This window comes from Phoenix dactylifera, chromosome 1, assembly GCF_051530095.1.
Source record: "Phoenix dactylifera cultivar Ajwa chromosome 1, Ajwa_hap1_PhDact_Kaust_v1.1, whole genome shotgun sequence".
Classification (NCBI taxonomy): domain Eukaryota; kingdom Viridiplantae; phylum Streptophyta; class Magnoliopsida; order Arecales; family Arecaceae; genus Phoenix; species Phoenix dactylifera.
In genome coordinates this window covers 9,342,256-9,362,245 of record NC_143190.1, presented here as the reverse complement: position 1 = coordinate 9,362,245, position 19,990 = coordinate 9,342,256, and the positions used below count along the sequence as shown (strand labels likewise).

Here is a 19,990-nt window from a genome sequence, read left to right as displayed (position 1 = left end):
AACAAATATGGAGTTGCAGTAGCTACTATTAAACATACACAATGTGCATGAGAAGATGCCTGTAGTTTAAAAAAAATCAAGATTGATGGCTACTTTCCTTGGTACACTTCTATCATGTTTATCTGTAAGAGAAGGAGCCAGTTGCACAAAGTTGCATGCATTTGCTTCAGAAAAAGAATGGACTTACTAAAATGGCATAGAAAAAAATTGGACAATGTGAAATGCCCTAGAAATATGTGATAACAGTGGGACATTAGTCCCGATATTATGCTATGATAGACGACCTACTCACGATATACTAGTGACACATGAAATTAGAAACAAAATAAAAATTGTTATATATAAAGATTATTTTAGTAAAAACAAATTGTAACGGTGCAAAGCCTGTCAAAAAGATATGCTCTGTCACACCGCATTGATTGCCACACGTCCGATGCTTCTCAAAAATTATGTGAATTATGTGATCCATTGACAACGGTATCTTACATGCTATTTGAGGAGAATACGTGGAGATGCTTTCCTACATCACAATGCATATCATAAACTATTACCCGCTTTGTATGATGAAGTGAGGTTTATCTATTCTTTCTTATTTTCTTTCTTTCCTTATGCATGATCCAAATGGTGGCCCTAGTTGAATTCTCCAGTCAGCTCTATATAACATCCATAATTAGTTCCAAGCTTTTCTAATATACATGAGAAACAATGCAGCGACTACATGCGATAAAAATGTTTTTTTACACATTTAAGATTGATAATTTTTTTTTGGGCATTTCTATTGTTTCTCTATAAGAGAGAGGTAGTAAGTTAAACAAAAAAAAAGAAGCTTTTGGTAGGTAAATTTACTAAGATGCCCTAGAAGAAATCAGTACCGATCAAATATCTAGCCCAAGAGCATGCTAAGCTAGAATATGTTGTCAAGATATACTGGCGATACATAAAAGATACTGCAATTGAAAAAAAATCAAATTGCAATCGAGCAATGCTTTTCTTGCTGGAAAATGATCTCTCAGGCATTTTATGCATTGGTTGGCACGTGTCCAACCTTTTTCAAAAATTTATTGCTCATAGACAGCTGTATGCTACGTATCCTTCGTGAAGCATGCATGGAGATGCTTTTATGCAGTGCAGTATATGTTCTGCGCTATTTTCGCTTACTACAATAAAGTTGATTTTATCTTTTTATTTTATCTTTCTTTTTTTCTTGCTCTAGAGGCGGTCTACATGACCGTCCCCACTGTATTTTCTAAAATGGCTCCTTGGCGTCTAATATTAGAACTGTACACGTGGCGTGAAGCAAGACCTATATAGTTCTTGTTTGGTGGTTGGAATCTATGAGCTGATCCTCTTTTGTACACCCTAGGATAAAAAAAAAGCCGGTTCACGCTGAACTTGCTCTAGCCAACATCCGGTCCAAATTAACAAATCAGCAAGAGCTAGAGACAAAGAGCTAGAACCGGGTTGGAGTAAACCCAACGGTTCAATCCTGAACCACCCAAACGTGGCGCCGGCTAGCGTGAGGCGTTGTCGCGGGGATGGCAATCCATCCGTCCTCGAAGACACGTTGTTTAAGCCCGAGCACGCCAAAAACCTCCTCGTTCCGTGCTCTCTCTTTTTTTTTTACCCTTCTCTTCCCTTCTCTCATTTGTTATTTTTATTATAAATATTTATTCTCCGCTCCCCACCCTCCCTCTGCCTTCCCTTCTCCTCCCCCCGCCCTCTCTCTCTCTCTCTTCGGTCCTCGTCGTCGTCGCTCGATCCCTCCCTCTTTCTCTTTCTCTCTCTCCAACCACACCGTAACCCCCCTACCCCCTTCACCTCTCCTCCAAATCCACCCTCAGACCGTTCTTCCCTTCCGTTTCTCTGCATAAAGTTCCAATCTTTATCTGTCCTCGTCGTCAGATCCCCCTCGTTCCCTCATTCCCGACGTGATTGGCCGATCAATGCGGGCTCCGGAGCTGTAGGGATGGGCGAGGACGGAAGGCTGTGGCGCTCCGAGCTGGCATGCAGGGGGGCGTGCTGAGCGACGCGGGGACCGCGGGCTGGCGGTGCAGGAGATGGCCGCGGACGAGTCCGGGGCGGCGGCGGGGCCGCCGCAGGTGGTGATGGTCAAGAGGGAGCTTCTGGCTGCGTGCATGAAGTGTCCCCTGTGCCATAAGCTCCTCCGCGACGCCACCACCATCACCGAATGCCTTCATACGTGTGAGCGTCCCCGCCCCCCTCCCCCCCCCCCCCCACCTCCAAGCCTTCTCCTTTCTGTCTCTCTCGCGTTCTCTGGTTTCGCGATCTCGCTTGTTCGTTTTATTGGATTCTTTTCCACGTGGTTGCCGTTTGGTTCCGGGCTCTTCGATTCCGGTTTTGCGTTTTTTTCTTTTTTTTTTTCACACGGGTTTTGTGATGTGAAACTTTTTGTTATTATTCGATCTTGCGATCTTGGTTCTTCTTCGTTTCGCTTGGTTTCTTGAGATTGGAGGCTGGTCTACCGTCCAAAATGGTTTTTAAGGTGGTTCTTTTATGGTTTCGATTATTTCCCCTTTGGCATGAGGTTTTGCAGTCGCATGCATCGTTGGTTGTTTCGGCCTCTGTGTTGTCGTCTTCCTACTCTGCTGCCATGGTGAGGTAGGAGGAGGTTAGTGGGTGTTTGCACATGGAGAAAGGTGGTATCTTTATCGGGTTATTAGTGTCATTACTCATTTGACCGCGGCATAAGCTATCGAGATTAAAGGTGAATTCTTTCGAGTATTTTTCAGTTGAAAGAAGCAGGGAAGCTCCACGCATGCCGTGGGTGATTCCATCTCAAATTAAATTTCATCTTGCCGGTGCCCTCTGCTTCTTGCTCATTTAGCACAGAAGTAGCAAGCTTGGGGTATCTTTCCTTTTCTGAGTGATGTAGACATGAACTAAATGATATTGGTATTCAGTGTTGAACAACCTCTCCATGTCCTAGAATTTCCTTTGGAATTGCCTTGCTATCCTTATGGTCGAATGTATGCTTTGTTGGTTAAATCTATGCTCCTCCCTCCCTTAACTCTATCATAAATGCCACTCAGTACTTGATAGACTTCTGCTCTCTTCTTCAATTTATATTTCATTCTCTTTTACCATTAAGGAAGAAACATCTCTGTATATAAGTGTGGCAAACCTGGTACTTCTTGTGAGATTTGTTAAATTATGCAGAAAATCTCTATAGCTGCATGCCTACTTTCTCCTGTTCAGTTGAAGCTGCTTAGTTGTTAATTGTTGATCGATCATGATGCATGAAGCTTCTATTTGTCATTAATTAGTTTATAATCTTTATTGGCTTGGTTATTAGGTTGTCATGCCAGTTGAAGCTGTTTAGTTGTTAGTTGTTGACTAATCAAGATCATGAAGCTAATAATAATGATTAATTAGTTCATTGGGTAATTGTTGACTAATCAAGATCATGAAGCTAATAATAGTGATTAATTAGTTATAAGGTTATCATGCTGGAGGCATACCTTTGTCCCAAAAACCTTAATAATTTTAGTTGAAGTTTCCTGATTCTAATATAAGTGCATTGCCATCTTCTGCTGAACCTCCTAAACAATTCATTTCAGCAGCTCCTCGATGATGACACTGTCCTTGACTCCTTATTCTCTCTTTTCCGACTGAGGATAGCTCTGAAGGCTAGCAAGTACTCTAGGCCACCACATTTTATATTCTTATATTATGTTTCTTTACTCCTAACTTATATTTCTATCTCTCAGCTTTAAACTATTTTCTGATAGTTAAATATTTGATGCTTTTTTTTCTTGTATAGCTTAAAGCAATGAATAAAATATTTCATTGCTAGACTTTTTTTCTATTTTCCCTCTCTTTGCAATTTTGTATATGCTTAGTGGGTTGGTGTTGTAACAACAATTTAATGTGTTTTTATCATTGAAACAGTTTGCAGGAAGTGTATCCTGGAGAAACTCAACGATGAGGAGGTAGATTGCTGCCCGATATGTAATATTGATCTCGGTTGCACTCCAATAGAGAAGCTCAGGTTATTTTCTTTTATTTAGGATATTTGGATTTTCATTTATTATTTTGCTCACTTAAGTTTGTAACTTTGATTACAAACCCTTACTTGAAAGCATCTTGGATGACAAAGGTTGTACAGTTTTATGGCTAAACTATTGATGGTGTTGATTCAATAGAATTTCAAATTACGCAATAAAGTATTATTCCTTGTTAGGTTGGACGGAGAGTGGGAATGGGAAGACAAGGAAAAAAACCATAGATAGGGAATATCAGCCATTTCTTCTCTAAGGGTGTTAAAATAGAAAGATAGGGATCTTGGCTACCTAAACCAGGAATGGGTGAGTGTGTAAGGGCAGAAAACCTAGATTTTGGTAAATTTTTAGTAAAGAAGTGCCCCAGAAGTGAGCTAAGGATGATTCTAAAGAAGTGCCCCAGCAACTGAGGTATAAGATTCCGACTACTAAGACAGTGATTTCCAAAAAGAAAAAAGAAGAGAGGTAGTTACTAAGGTGAGGATTTGTAACTTCAGTTTTATGTGATATTAATCTATGTGGGAAGAGAAGTACATAAAAGTACATAAAACTAGATTTCTTGACACCAGATTCGTATAAGATAGTAGCCTCTTGAAGAAAAATAAAAAAATCAGGACCTATAAACCAAGGTTCACCGAACCGGTACCGAGACCCGTACCGGTTCAAACCGAACTGAACCGTCAAATTCTGGCCGGTTCCAGCGAGATCCAATCAGGTTCCAGCCCCTAGAGGGCTAGAACCGTTTTTCACCGCCGAACTGGCTGGTATGGCTCGGTTCAGCATTCCTTGCTATAAACCCTTTTCAGGTGCAAATTGTTTGCCACAAGACCATGATTTCCTCTTTGCATCCCAGAAATCTGTATGTATGTATGTATGTATGTACATAATATGTTCAAACTGATGGGGTATTGTTATTTAAATTATATTTTGAAAATCTTTCTCAACAAAGTTTTTTTGGAGGAAAAAGTTTGATTTAATAATATAATAATCCACATGTGAAAGTCTGTTTTTTAACTTGTTTATTATTTTTTCTTTGTGTGGACCTAGTGCATGATAATATCAGGACGGCAGATTTGTTTGTCTCTTAAATTTATTGAAAGCACATTTTGTTATATTGTACCAATGCATTAGTCCATCAATAATGCATTTTTATCGTACTATCTTTAACCATGGAGGTTAAGCCATGTCCCATTTACTTGGAGTTCGCATTTTGCAAGTACAATTGTGATGTGAAAATAGTGCTGGACATTGTTGAAAAACTTTGTATGTTGATATCTGCACGTTAGATGAGGGAAAAAATAGCAAGAAAAGAGGAAAACAGAATTATAAAAGAAAGGTAAAGGAGTACCCTGGATTTTCTATACTGACCCATATTGCCTGGTACAGAACACACTGCACCGATCAGATACGATACCCATACGGCATGGCGGCTCTTATGATACCATGCTGACACATGGTACTGCTTCTGTCTTGCCTCCAGCAGTACAACATGTGTTTAGTACAGGGGTTACGGTACTAGCCCAACCTGTATCTATAAGCTACCAGTGTGGGGTCCGGTATTGAGACTGAAAATGTTGGGTGGATCAATGCATAGCAGCACTTGATCTTGCTGCATCCTACTGTGTTTGTCCTGACAGAGAACTCTGCTTTTTAGTGGCCTGAGTAAAAAGCTGAAAATAATCAATATAATTCATTATTGCTATTAGAAGTATTAAAGGAGGTGACTAAACTTGAGGTCTTCCAGGGTCATCCTTCCAGGAGCTTCACCATCGAGCCTTCAGTTATGGAGTTTAAATGTGATTCAGTGCTTAGAGTGAAGGCTCCATAAGCTATTTCCATGCGTATAGGAAGTGATAAAGTGAAAAACCAAAATTAATTCCCCTCAAAACTTCTTTTAATAGCCCTATCATGTGATCATGTGTTGATCCCAAATATGTCACAACTTTTTATCTCTCTTTTAATTGCTCGCCACAGTATTTGCTAAACATACAACTTTTTTCAATATATGCTGAGTGTGTTAAAAGAAAGCACTAGGCCCATATCCTTTCACTGATTAATCCATAATAATGGAGGAACTGATCTGTTTACAGACCACTCCATCAACTCATCCTGAAACCAAATGTGAAGTTCACTTCAGCCTTCTATTGGAGAACTATAGAAGATCTTAGCTATGGCGTCAAACTCTAGTCATCGAATTCTTTTGTCACCACAAGCTCCTTATTTTATATCTATTGTTTAAAAATCTCTTAGAATCCAATAGAATAGCATTATAAATTTTCCAGTGCTACCACAGGATATCACCCTAAATATTTCCTAAACCTTTAATTTCCCATTTATGAACTGTTCTTTTAATTGGTTGATTTTTATGGTTCTGTGCCCCTCTGCTGTAAGTACCTAGGACACCAGAAGCATTACTCTTGCAATTTATAGTTCTCCCTGTTTTCTTACATGCGAAACCCTAAGTCTAGTGGTCGGAGTAGGCACCGTCTTTCTCTTTGTTCATCCTTCATTTGTGCCTATGTTATGCAGATTAACTAGCCACCGTGCAAAAGAACTGTGTGAAAATTATTGCCACTTTTCCTTTATTTGCTTTAGGTTTCTTAAAAGGTAGTGATATAATCTCAAGGAATAGTTAATCTATACTGGCATAGGGTTTTGGAGATTATCTTGAAGTTGTTGAAGATATAAGCGGTAAATCTTCAGGTCATTTTGATTTCATAATACTGAACCTATCTTCTTTTCAACAAAACTTGTTGAAATGATTCCTTGATTCATTTGAAGCACCTTGTGTATTTCAGCCTTTTATTTTGTTGCTTCCAGCATTCCGACTCAATTAGATATTTCTTGTTATGTGGTTTTTCCACTTCAGCTTGTTAATTGCATTACTGAACTTGAAAATTATGTGATCTTGCTGTAATTGTATGTTGCCTTTGGAGGGATCTTGCTCCTTGTTCTCTCAGTTAAATGATTTAAAAGGCAGAAAGCTTGTGGATGATGTCTAACATTTGTTAGACTGATGCGTTCCTTACTCCGCCAAATTTAGTAGCATGAAAGTTCTTCATTTTATTGAAGTTGAATGCAACAAAAGAATCTCAAGAGAGAGGTTTCCTCTGACGTTGTTTACATGTAAGTGCATGAATTGATGCTAGAATTTATGCAGACCTGACCACAATCTACAAGAAGTGAGGGCAAAGATATTTCCGTTCAAAAGAAGAAACGCTAATGCTCCAGAAGTTGTGCCTCCCACTCAATTGCCTGTTAGAAGAAAAGAAAGATCGCTTTCTTCTTTGGTAGTAAACACTCCTCGAATAGCAACACAGACAGGTCTGACAGGAAGAAGGACAAAAGCAGCTAGAAGGGCTGCTGCACTACGTGGATTGGGTCCTGTTATTAATCATTCTATTAAAAAAGAGGATATCAGTGCTGAAAAGCAAGCAGAAAACTCAAACTCAACTGAGATGTTGAGCAAGATGACTCAAAACAGAAGACAGGTAGAGGGACTACGGTCATTGTTTTTTTATGGTTCATCACTCTAGCAGATTTAAATGGAAAATATTCTTTACATACTTATTAGTGCTCAGAACTGCCTTGCTATAATTATCTGTCCTGACACTCATATTTGGTGAACCTTTTCAGACTTTTTCAAAAGCAGAGCCATCTAACCTTAGACCTAGCAAAGATACAGAGAATGGTGGAGAGTCTTTGCTGGATAAGAATGAACTTTGGAAACGTCTGGTTGAAGCTGCAAACAGAACAAAGTCTCCTAAGTCTAGTCCTCGGGGTCCTGTTATGAAGGTAGAGCAAATCAATGGTGTTGATAATGAAGTACAGTCTCATAAAGCAAAGGGTAGGGAACATCTGAATAAATCAAAAGTCCATGAGGAGAAAAATGAAAGTATTCCCATGCCTCCAGTGATGGTGAGAACTAGGAGACTGCAAGGAAATTGCCGAAAAAGGAAAGAGCTTGGAACCTCAACTCAGATGCTACTTGATTCTGCAAGTGCCCAACGTGAAAGGAGGATAAATCAAGTTTGGTTTTCATTAGTTCCTTCTTTTGACCAGTGAGGAATTGTTCCCCTTTCTGGAAGTTATAATTATGATTTGTATGCTATATTATATATTTAACAGCCTATTGTCTAAGTTTGCAACATGGTTTCAGGGAGGGAGATTCACCGTTGCCCCAGATACCTGCAAATTACTTGAGGATCAAGTGAGTTTTTCGCCTCAATATAACTCTAGACCATGCAAATGCCATGATTAACTCTTTTGTTGAAAATATATCTGATTTTACCCTGTTTTGGTCATTTGAATATCATGCGCGTTCATGATATATGATGCATTCTTTTCAAGATGCTTTTCATGGGACAAAATCATTTTGGGAAATATTTTAGTTCTCTAAGAAATAGAATAGCGTATTAGCATGAAAGAGTAAATGGTAAGGAAGATGGGAAAATGAAGTAAATTCTCTATGTCTTTTATGCTAAACTGGTGCTGCATACAACAATTACCTAAAAAAGGGGTATACATAACAGATCACATGATCAAAAGTGTACATAACGCCCTTATTTTCTTCTCAAAAACCATGCCTTTTTTGGTATTTAGCTCTTTGGTTGCCTAAAACATTTTAGTACTAGAGCAGGTATGGATGTGGAAGCATGCCAGCATAGCTCTCAAAAAAATTCACTGCAGGGAAGCATGCAGGGAAGCAGGTGTGAGGGTGTAAAGTAAGGTTGTCTAGGGGATGCAGTACACTAGGTAAAAGATTTCCATCAAGTCATTAGCTGAGATTAGGCCAAAGGTTTCAAGGGTGTCAACATTGTTTTGTTAGGTTTTTTAAATCTGTAGATGAAGCTGTTCCTGTTATATATGGTTACCTGTCACAAGGAATCTGTAACAGTGCTTTTCTTATAAGTATTTGTAAAATATGTTCATTGCATATGACTTAAGGCATGATTTAAAATGTTTCTTATTGAATACTATTCGAAATCTGATGAAGCGGATAAATCAATGATTGGGTGGCTTCTGCACTTGTTGCATAGGCAGTCACCTGGGTTATAGCCTAGGTCTATGACCTAGTTTCAGATTGGTGGTTTGATGATTATGGCAATGGATACAAATTCTGTTAGAAGGGTGAAACAAAACTAACAAAAATATGGGAATGCAAACCTATCATTTTACATTGAGAGGTTCAACTGAGAACCTTACTAATTCATGTAGCTTAGTGTCAGGCAAGCTAATTCAGAAGTCAATGCAAAAATGATAACTTTTCAGGAATTAGTAATAATAACTAAGATTTTTCCGTATCCATGTATCTGTATCTCGATTATTAAATTTCAAGAAAAATTGTATTATCAAATTAGAAATATATTGTTCCAATTTTAGAGCAAACATCTAGTTCTAAAAATATAAAATAAATCAGGAAAAGAAAGTAAAAAATGTTGATTAAGAGCATAGTGCAGCTTCGGATCAGGCAAAGGAGGTTGTTTAGAAGAAGTTGATGATAGAGGATATAGAGTCCAGAAACCTTTGGGCATGATTTTTTTTTTTATAAATCTTCATCGGCCACAAAGTCCAAAAAAATAAATAAAAGATGCAGTTATCACTTAGCTTTTGATCAAAGGACAAAAGGAAAAGATTATTCTGTATAATGGTTTTCTTTTTTTTCCCCTCCAAATAGTTGGATTTGAAGCAATATTCATGAGAAGAACAAAGGTGGTAAAAAGCCTTTTTGGAAATGGCAGCTTTAGGAGCAGAGAAGGAAGAGGAAAGCCAAAAAAAGGTTAAAACATTCATCTAGGTTAGGAGATGTGCATGGATATTAATCTTAAACTCTCACCTAAATGTTTCCTATTTGATAATCAATTTACCTATGATGTTGGGTAAGATTTTGAGTTGGAACTTGTCCAAATCACTGATCATTTGAAAAAAAAAACTAATCAAGTGGAGTATCCAAGCAGAAAGCTTGGAAACTTTGTCTAGATCAATTAGTTTCTGAGTTAAATCATGAAGTTTTGAAGCAATGTATTTTGCTTTAAGTTCTTTTCTCTATAAGTGGTGGAATCAAGGTCGGCTGAACCGGTACCGGGACCCGTCCCGGTTGGCACCCGATATGGTTCGGTACCGGTTCCGTACCGTACCGAATCTGTAAAACATGCAGATTTACAGATCGACACGCCCTATTTTTTTTGGAGTTCTAAAAAATAATTAAATTGGTAATCACTCTTTTCGAACTTTTTCCATAAATTTAAGTCTAATTTGATATTTTTTGGATGTTTTCTTGATTTTTTTTGTTAATTTTTAGTGTTTTTATTATTACGGTTTAACCTGGATGATGCATCTTATAGCTTTAAAATGATACAAATCATAAAATGAACAACATAAAATATTCTCAAATCAAGTAGAAACGTGAAAATTAAAAAATAATACAATCAATTACATACATTAAAAGTCTAACATACATACCGATATCTAAAATTGGGCCGAGTGGCGATGCTTCTCGTAGATATCCGGATTATCAGCATAGTTAGAAGGCACATCAACCAACCCCTCTAACCAAGCGATGTAGTCTTGTACGTTTATGCCATAAGGAATGTGCGTCGGGTTATAAGCACTATCGGATCTCTCGTTGAAGCTTTAGCTCTGAGAGGTGTCCTCTGGCTGATAATACAGCTGTGGAAAGACCCATCCGAAATGTCGGCAGCAAAATCCGACCTATAAGATGCTCCAAACTGCGTAGGGTAGTAGCCACCGAAAGATGCCTCAGACGCACCATATCTATATCCGTATCCATATAGGTCATAGGCTGTCTGTGGCTGCGGGTAATAGGATCCAATATACGACTCGAAACCTGATACGTCTATGGATCATACTCCACGTGCGAGGTCACTTGCAGTTGCATCGTATCTTCCTGAATGACCTCAAAGAGCCCGTCTTCTATATGCAATCGTATCCTCGTGGGCTCTACCAGATTGTGCATCGTGGTCCCTATCCTGTATAGTATGCATAAACTGGAATTCACCGGTAAATCGAAGACCACCCTATAACTGTATCTCATAAACAGTGGTCTCCTATTCTCCACTTCCTTCCTGGCCAATAGATTCATGACCACTAGAATTGTCATCGCTGCTCTTTCTGGTCTCTGAATATGAGTGTACTGACTCCTCCTCCACACTCTCCATTGGGGTTGTAGGTGCCTTTTGTTTTTCTTTTTTTGGTGTACTATTCTTACCCTTTGTGTCTCTCTCTGCTTGACTATGTTGGGAGGATGTATGTTTCCCTTCTGACCGAATCGATCGGGTAGCGTAGTGGCCTTGTCTAAGCATCTCTCAATCATATCTCTAAGAGGAAGTCTCGGACAAGAAGTCATGTGGTGACTGCCTCTTTTGTGGTTGTGGTTGATCAGCTGGAAGAACGCGTGGAATATTGCGCTCAGCTCATTGCCCTGCATCGACCCTAGCCTCGCTGGCTATGAAACTGGCCGGTCGTGGAGGCGATCCTTGCTCATCAAGCTCCGGCTCCTGCTGCTGGTCCACAAGCCATCCGATTATAGGATTATCCTCATCATCAACGAAAACACTATGGATCGGATCTGTATACTTGAGCTCCACTTTCTCTTGAATGCACTTCAGCCTTAATCTCAAATTGTAGTGAATATATACAAAGTCGTTGAGGTGCTTCTGTGTCAAATGGTTCCTTTGCTTGCTGTGAATGAATTCGAAGGTGGACCAGTTGCGCTTATAGCCACTCGAGGAGACTGTTTGGGAGAGGATCCGGATAGCTAACCGCTTAAGATTTTTCGCGGACAGCCCAAAATCAATCCACCATTCAACTATAAATATATTGGAGAAAATTACATATAAAATAGTACTACATTAGTAACCATCTAATGCTAGGTAATTGTCCTCCTCATTTATAACATATCTGAATTCATACTTTTCTTACTTACAACAACTGCTGGTACTCCAAAGTTGTCGCTGCTCTCTCTAAATATTTTGTTCTGTGTCAAAGAACCATGTTGTACTATGTTAATAATAGAAAATACCAGTTAATTTACACATATCACTTAAGTTAACTTATCTCTTCTAAACATAGGGCCACGACTTTTGGATCTGACTCCATCTTGTAAATCACATTATGGAGAATGGCCAGAAGTTCATTATCCATATTGATTCCAAGTACAATGTACTGGAACCGAAGGTTCAGATAATATGATGCACATAGAGTTCGTTATTATCTTAGTAAAATTAAACAAGTATGGGAGCAGTCTAATTTTCAATGTTCTTGCTTACCTTCTAAATGCAATTTTCTACCCATCCGATAGTCCCACTGCCGCTCAATAATGTCGATGTACTCTCGGGCATGCGTCAGATCTGCTTCGATGATTTGGGTCTTTGCCTTCTCATCATGTGATACAGGAAACCCATTTGGAGGTACCTCTCACTGTCCATAGCCCGAAGCACTTCATACAATGGTTTGATAGCCTTCACTATTGCAGTGGCCTGCTGCTAGAATACATATCTACTTTCTTATCACTTGGGACTGACCAACATCTAATGTAGGACTATTTTCTTCTCAAGAAGGCTATCAAGTGCAATACATTTGGTAGCAAACCATGTGACTTCTGGTCTCAAGATCTCTCTCCCTGCATACCTCCTCATCAGTGAAAGGACCCACATATGCTTATAAATATACCTGGTGATGATTTGGGCTGTCTCCACTATCTGCTGCATCCTACGAATCTTCGCAATATCCATCAACATGAGGTCAATACAATGTGTAACACATGGGGTCCAGAAAATATGTGGCCACCGCTCCATTAAGATCTCCTTGACATTCTTATATTGCGGTCCATTATCAGTGATAACTTGCACGATATTTTTCTCTTATACCTGATTAATCACCTCCTCCATCAGTTTGAGGATGTACGCGACGTCGTGCACCAATCAGAAGCATCAACCAACTTGTGGAAGAAAGTCTTCGTATCATAGTATGTCAGAAAGTTGATGATGCTCTGTCTGTGAGGATCGATCCAACCATTACACATCACAGTCAATCCATATGTAGGCTACTTGCTGTTGTAGGAGGCAATCCATTTCTCTAGATCCTTCTTATTATTGTCAAGAAGCTCACCATAGATGTCCTTCGGACTTGGAAGATCTACACCGGGACCAATAGCCTGTATAGCGGAAATGGCAGACCTATGGTACGTATTGTCTAGCGCATTTGTTGGGATGTGGCTAAAGCAAAATCAGGATCCAATAGCTCGCCACATATCCTTCTTCTTATTCTTTTTCAGCATTGAGTCAATCCTCTACTGCTTCGAATTTTTGCTGGAGAAGGCATGTAGATCTAAATCATGGATTGTTGCTGCTGGTAGAATATGTATGGATGACTTCTTTCTGCTACCAAAAGCTTCCAGCATAGATGCAATTCGACCACCACCTCTGCTAACGGACTTTCCGACTGAGATGGTCCTCTTGAACTCTGGATTTGGCCCACTGTTCGCAGAATCAGAGCTGGACTCGTAGTACGAGGGCCCAAATCGAGCCCTATGCTTGGCCACCTTATCCTGCTACCACTGATCATTCAGGCTCGCTTACATGGCAGCTTGAATTTATGCCTCCTTGTCATCTGGAGCGGGCGCTTCTTATGACTCCCTAGAGTAATAGAAAGGTAGCTCTGCCGCTCGACGGTCCACCTCCACCTTCTTCTTGGCAACCTTTTTCTTTACTGCTTTGAAATCAATGAAGTGCTTCTTCATTAGCTGCCGAACCTCCTGTGGGCATTTCTGGCACATAGATACGTCAGGGTAACCACCAGGTGGTGCTTCAACTTGCTTCTGCCTCCTTTTTTGAACTCTGTGTTGCACCAGTTGCACTTTCAATAGTGCCAGCCCGAGAGCATTTGCCCATGATCCCAGCCAATGTCATGTTCTGGTCTTTCTTTTTTCTTGATGGCTCCATTCCTGCAGGTTTATCAAGTACGTCAGTTTATCAATTATTTAAAAATAGCAAAATTAATTTACGATGAAGATAATTTTTTTATCTTAAAAAATACATCTGATTTATCTAATATATAATCCTTATTTATTTATTTATTTGTATATTTTTAATTCTTTTAAATTTAAAATTATGTTTAAATATCATTAATTAAAAAAATATGATTTAATACGTACTACTAATTTTCTTTAATTTTATGTATTATTTATATATTTTATATTATTTTTGAATTTAAAATTAATTTTGAAATATTAATATTAAAAAATTAATTTTAGCTCAAATTCATGTAGAATCCAACAATAGATGCTACATATATTTTTCTAAACCTTCGGGCATGCATCAAAGGCTACTTATTTCTCAATTTTTTTAAATTTAGATCTAGGCCACTATGCTTATTATCGTATCAAAACTGAATGAATGGACACCAAATTTTTTTATGGAGAGTAGCTTGCATGCCCCTAAATATGTTTCTAATTTTATATTTTTTTATTTTTTAAATTTATTTTTAAAAAATTATTCTTTTTAATCCAAAAATATATTTTTAATTTTTAAAAATTATATATAATTCTAAAATAAAAGATTTTTATGTCAGCATGTATAATGTCAATAAATCTACAACATATAAAAAAAATAAGCTCAAATCAAAAATTTTGGCACGCTCTTTCCTTATTTTGCAATTTTTGAGTTATTTTTTCAAATCCCAAAAAAAAAGGAGGAAAGGAGATAAAAGAGAGAAAGACACCTTATTTAACCTTGGATGCTTCTTCTGATAGCCCGAATCAGTGTTGTTTGTGGATTTTTTTTGGAAGGAAAAAGCAGCGGAGCCGCTTTCAAATTGCGTTGGAAAGGTCTTCTCGGGCCTTCCTAACGCCACCTGATGCCTTTAATGCCATACCCAACTCGGTTCAAAATTAGGTTGACTCACCAGTTCGCACCGACTTGGCACTGAACCGGCCAGTTTCAGCTGGTAAAGGGCTGGTTTTGACCGGTCCAATAGCGGTTCCCGGCAGATCCAAATAGAATAGCCGAACCGACGTGGTTTCGTACCGGGTCGGCTCGGTACTACTTGAACCGGACGGTTTGGCCTAGCTCGGCGGACCCTGGGTGGAATAGAATAGCCTAGCTGAAGTGTAATGATTATACATCTGTAATGCATTGTATGTCCCATAATCGGTCCCATTCTTCTTTCGTTTTTCAGGAGTAATGACTATTTATAGCTATTACCTTGACACTAAAGAAGAGTTCGACCTGTTGCTTTGTTTCTATCCTACCGCATAGGTCCTCATATACTCCTTCAGTTTTAAGCCCTGGCATCCTCGCTAGCTTAAGAATCCAATTTTATTCAAATCCAATCGTAAGTACCATAAATCCTAATCATAAACATCACGATCAACTCTTGATCAGCCTAAATGGGCCCATGCTGCAGTTTTTCCTAGTCTACATAGGCCATGGGCCGGGTTCGCTCTGATAACATTTGTAACAACCTAAGACCTTATCCAAAAGGGCTAGTCGGAAGATATTATTTGGATTTCTTAGCCCTGTATAAGTATCTAAAATCTAATTAGTGAATAGTCGATGTGGGACTAAATACGTGCCTGCATGGCTCCTGTAAGATTCGTTGTAGCCAGGAAGGAAGGCTGAAGAAAATTTAGAAGAAAGGTTCATATCTAGTAGGGCCTTGTGTTTCTCTTTTTCTTTTTCGGGTTTAGGTAAGGGGGAGGTTGTGGCCCGAAGACTAGTTGGTTGATATGCCCATGATAATATATTTGATTATTCAAGTTGTATTAGTAATGCGATGGTATGTGGTTTAATAATCAAGCTTCTAGTGTTTGTTATATGTCCGCAAGATTGATGCAGCAATTTTTCAATAAAACACAAGCTATGCATCAGATGTTTCAACAGCTGAAAGATTGAAGTCTCTCACAGCATAATGGATCTAGTAGAAGATGGCTCATGTTATGTCATTTATGTGATAATTAAGAAAAACAAATGTTAGTTAGTCAGGGGAAATGCTCATTGCTCTGTATGCAAAGGGGAAAAGGAAAAAAAAGAAAAGAAAGAAACAAGCAGATGTAAATATGTATACAATGGCAAAATCATAATAGTCAAAGAGAGATTCGAAATAAGCTTTTAAAATATGGAAAATCACATAAAGCTTGTCCATTTCATATGTTGGTTTGAATTTTGTTATTGAGTATAATATGGTTATGCAATTTGGAGATTGTTAATACCATCCGAAGTTAATATTATATATTAGTTGTAATAGGCACTATGCTGCTATTATAGGCACTGTATGCATTTTTGTTACTCATTTATTGGTCTAACCAGCTAAGAAATTAGGTCTCTTCTGCATAGGATGTTTGAAAGAAGTATATTAAATCACAACAAGGCACTTGCGTTAAGCTATCAGTCTATCAGCAGGGCTGTTGTCTAACTAGCTAGGGCATTAGTTCTTCTCTGTGTAGGACTTTTGAAAGAAGTATTCATAGTCACATAAGCCACTTAGCTATCAGTGATGCTAATTCTAAGTGCTTTTTTTTACCATCTTTGCTTTGTCAAATAACTTTTCTTGTAGATTTACCTAGCTATGTAATCTCTGTTGGCATCAACTATGAAGACAAACCTAATGCAAACCTACAAAGAATTGTTATTACTATCACTCTCTTTATCTTAATTGATTGGAAACAAGTAGCATGTTAGTTCGTGTCTGATGAGTTCCTTTTATGCTTCATTTCTTTCATTGTTGTCATGTATTGACATATTAGTTTTGACTAATTTTGGTCTTAGGGATGGGAATCTAACTGTTTCATTCATCCAAAAATACCTTGCAAAGAAGCTTAATATTGCAAGTGAAGCTGAGGTGAGTTTCCAATTTGCTTCCTATATCAATAGATTTTGCTTCGATCTTAACCTAGTATCATATAGTAATAAAGAGCAAAAACTGGTGCTTTTTGTTGATAGGATGATAGAATTATACTTTGGGTCTACTGAGCCTACTTACACTTCAACTGTACTGGCTTGCATATGATGTATCAAGACTGCAGAAATATGCTAGAAAGAAGCTACAATGAACAATGATAGTTTGCAACAAAGATGTACGAGAAACTGCTGTTAGAGTAGCAAATAATCTTGGTCATTTTTTTATTGATTGTTGTAAAAGCAAATGTAGAATTGGATTAAAATGATTTCAAACAAGCATTGTCCTTGATATTCTACAAGCTGTTAATTAAATCTGGATTTCTTAAAAGTCTTCATTACTAGGGGAAAAGTAAAAAATACTAGACAAAAGCGGCAATCCTCAAATAGATGTCTAAAATACATAAGGTTAGAAATACAACATTTCTTTTTCAATGATTACATGGGCGAGTTTTAAATAAACTGCAACTAGATTTAATCTGTGCAAGCTAAAATCCATTTAGGGTTTTTGCTCTATTGTATTATGTTAGTTTTTCATATATTTCTATAGATGTTATAAGGGTTAAGACTTAAGAGAGTTATAGCTGGTTGGAAATTCGTAACTTTTTAGTTGGCTAGCAATTGGTTTATAAATAAAGTAGTAAGGTCGGCTTGCAGAAATTATAAAATGATAATTTCTTTGTGCTTTTGATTCTTCTTTTTACTTCTTTTGTGGGATTTAATGACATATTGGCCATATACGTGCGTTAAGGTTGGTGCTTATGTTACATTAAAGCTTGATGCATGTTTCAAGCTGTCACTTTACTACAAGGATGCCAGCTTCTGGACACCAATTATGATGCCACAGTTGTATGCCAAGTATATCAAATTGACTTTCACTTCCAACACAATCATGCCAGTCTCTGTATTCGTTCACTGTAAACTTTTTTGATAATCAATACACTTTCTACCTCTTTGCTGGCCTTTTAGGTTAGGTGGCAGGGCATTTTATTGGACAAAGTCACCAAGTCCAGGATTTTCACAATGATTTAATTGTTGAAGTCAGTTTGAAGGTTGTTGTAGTTTAAGATTTTTATCTAGGAGACCATGATTTATATGACCAACTGCATGTCCATTCAACAAGGTGTATTTGTTAGGTTTAATGTTGCCTTCTTCATAGATCTTCTAATATATGCTTAAAGAACTTTGCATCTCTCGTACTACTGTTAGCTTAGTTGAATATGTCAATTATGTTTCTTATAATCCAAAATATATTAACCAAGTGTGCCCATGAATTTTATTTCTAGAAGCTAGATGTAAGTGCTTTCCTTTTGTATAGACAATCAAATGATTAGTTCCATCACAAAGAATGGCATCACGTATATCAAGTCATGAACATGCCTCTACCATCTTGATTGGTTTTTAATTTCTCTCTTCTATGGGTGCAAAATTTGTTAAACTAAACCTTTTGTTATCTAACAAGATATCCTCTCTTAATGTGCTTCGACCTAATTAGTTGCCCATGTCTGAACAGTCATTATTAGCCATACTCAACACCATATGGAGACAAATAGTTATTAGCAGTTAAGCTTTGGGCCATGCTACCTTACCATTGATCAGCACTATTAGTGCATGGAATGTGTAATGGAAGTATACAATCAAGGTCGGAGGCTAAGATGCTAATGATCGTGAGACTTGTATTATGTCAGCTGTATTATCTTCTTTAGCGGAATAAGATAGAAATTCTATGATTTCAAACTGTAGAACATTAAACATGAATTACTACAGAAGCTGATCTGATCTACTGACTTTGCTTTGTGTAATTGTTCCCTCTGATTATCTCATTCTTTTTATATCTGAGGGAAAAATAAAATGATTCAACTTGTGGTCATAGGTGGAAATTAAGTGCCGAGGCCAACCAGTGAACCCCATTCTGACACTGCACAATTTAGTAGATACGTGGCTCAGGGGGGAATCATCGCAGACGGTGCAAGCATCCAGTGGTACCTCAGGCAAGGAGTTCGTGATGGTTCTTGCTTATGGTCGTCGCAAGGTTTCCGCCGCATGAATGCATCACACCACCATCTTTCAATTCTCCAATAAGCCTGTCATGTTTTGGCCCTTGTTCTTTAATAGGTGGTTAAAGAGATTCCTCTCTCTTAGATGAGAAGTGCTGAACCTGATCTTTCACAGTATGCCTTCTATGTCTTCTTGTTTCCATTAGTGTGTGTTGGGGTGCTTCATTTCATATGAACATGTCCTTATATATGTAAGCTTGTGCCATTACATTGTTATTTTAGTGACTTGCAAGAGCATTATGGTACTTAGAGAGTTCTCATTGCTTTTCGGTTCATCACTGATATAATATGAGGAGGAAAATATATATGTTTAAAATATTTATTAGGAACTTTCCCATTCTCTTTTTTTTTTGTTGTTGTTTTTTGGTTTCTCAAAATGGTGAGAAGCATTTGGAACAAGAAAAGAAAAGAAAAGAAAACTCCAGCCTGGTTGGTATTTCTTTCTGTTTTTTGTTTTTGTTTTCAAAAAGTCAAGAGGAAGATGAACTAGACTGAGGAGCATGTACGATAAAATAATTTTATTTTTTAAAATTATTTTTAAAATCTTTATGGCTTTCATGATTTTATTGCTTTAAAAGAAAAAGTGCAGATAAAAGCAAAAAAATAGCAGAGGTTTTTGCTAATTCTGTCCTCATAATCAAACTTTGTGTTATTTTACTGACATGTATACAACAGGAAAAATACGGAAACAGCAGCAACATCAAGCAGACCCTTCAGTTTCAGAATTTTTGTTTTATATTTTTTTTCGTTTGCCTAGCTACCATCTCCTCTACCACCGCCAGTGCTATCAACCGGATCGAGCTGAGAGTTGTGGCCGAGGACGTCATTGGAGGTGAAGATTCCGATGTTGGTCCGCTGCCTGCCAGACTATTGTCCAAGACGAAGATCTTGGCCAAAAGCCGCTCAATACATTTGGAGGCCTAAGGCGAACGCAAAGACCGCAACATAAATACATTTAGGAGCCTCAATGTATAAATAAGAAAAAAGATAATAAATATTT

General features: G+C 37.9%; 1 protein-coding gene across 2 annotated transcripts; it reads left to right on the top strand.

Annotated features, from left to right (window-relative positions):
- Positions 1-1,647: 1,647 nt before the first annotated feature.
- Positions 1,648-19,312, top strand: LOC103705977 (E3 ubiquitin protein ligase DRIP2-like). 2 transcript variants are annotated; one of them, XM_008789901.6, is made up of 7 exons: positions 1,648-2,202; positions 3,910-4,009; positions 7,180-7,510; positions 7,656-8,080; positions 8,179-8,229; positions 16,805-16,877; positions 18,807-19,312. In XM_008789901.6, the coding sequence occupies exons 1-7, from the start codon at positions 2,058-2,060 to the stop codon at positions 18,978-18,980; spliced, it is 1,299 nt and encodes a 432-aa protein (XP_008788123.1). In that variant the 5' UTR covers positions 1,648-2,057; the 3' UTR covers positions 18,981-19,312. The 2 variants fall into 2 exon arrangements, with proteins under 2 accessions (XP_008788123.1, XP_008788125.1); XM_008789903.6 differs by lacking the exon at positions 16,805-16,877 and having other exon boundaries at positions 1,912-2,202; positions 18,807-18,977.
- Positions 19,313-19,990: the final 678 nt, after the last annotated feature.

What these genes read in the sequence shown, in the direction of transcription:
- LOC103705977 (XM_008789901.6), top strand. Translation starts at nt 2,058, where the DNA reads ATGGCCGCGGACGAGTCCGGGGCGGCGGCGGGGCCGCCGCAGGTGGTG. An exon ending in CACCGAATGCCTTCATACGT is followed by an intron (nt 2,203 to 3,909) that starts GTGAGCGTCCCC and finishes TCATTGAAACAG; the next exon opens with TTTGCAGGAAGTGTATCCTG. An exon ending in ATATTGCAAGTGAAGCTGAG is followed by an intron (nt 16,878 to 18,806) that starts GTGAGTTTCCAA and finishes TTGTGGTCATAG; the next exon opens with GTGGAAATTAAGTGCCGAGG.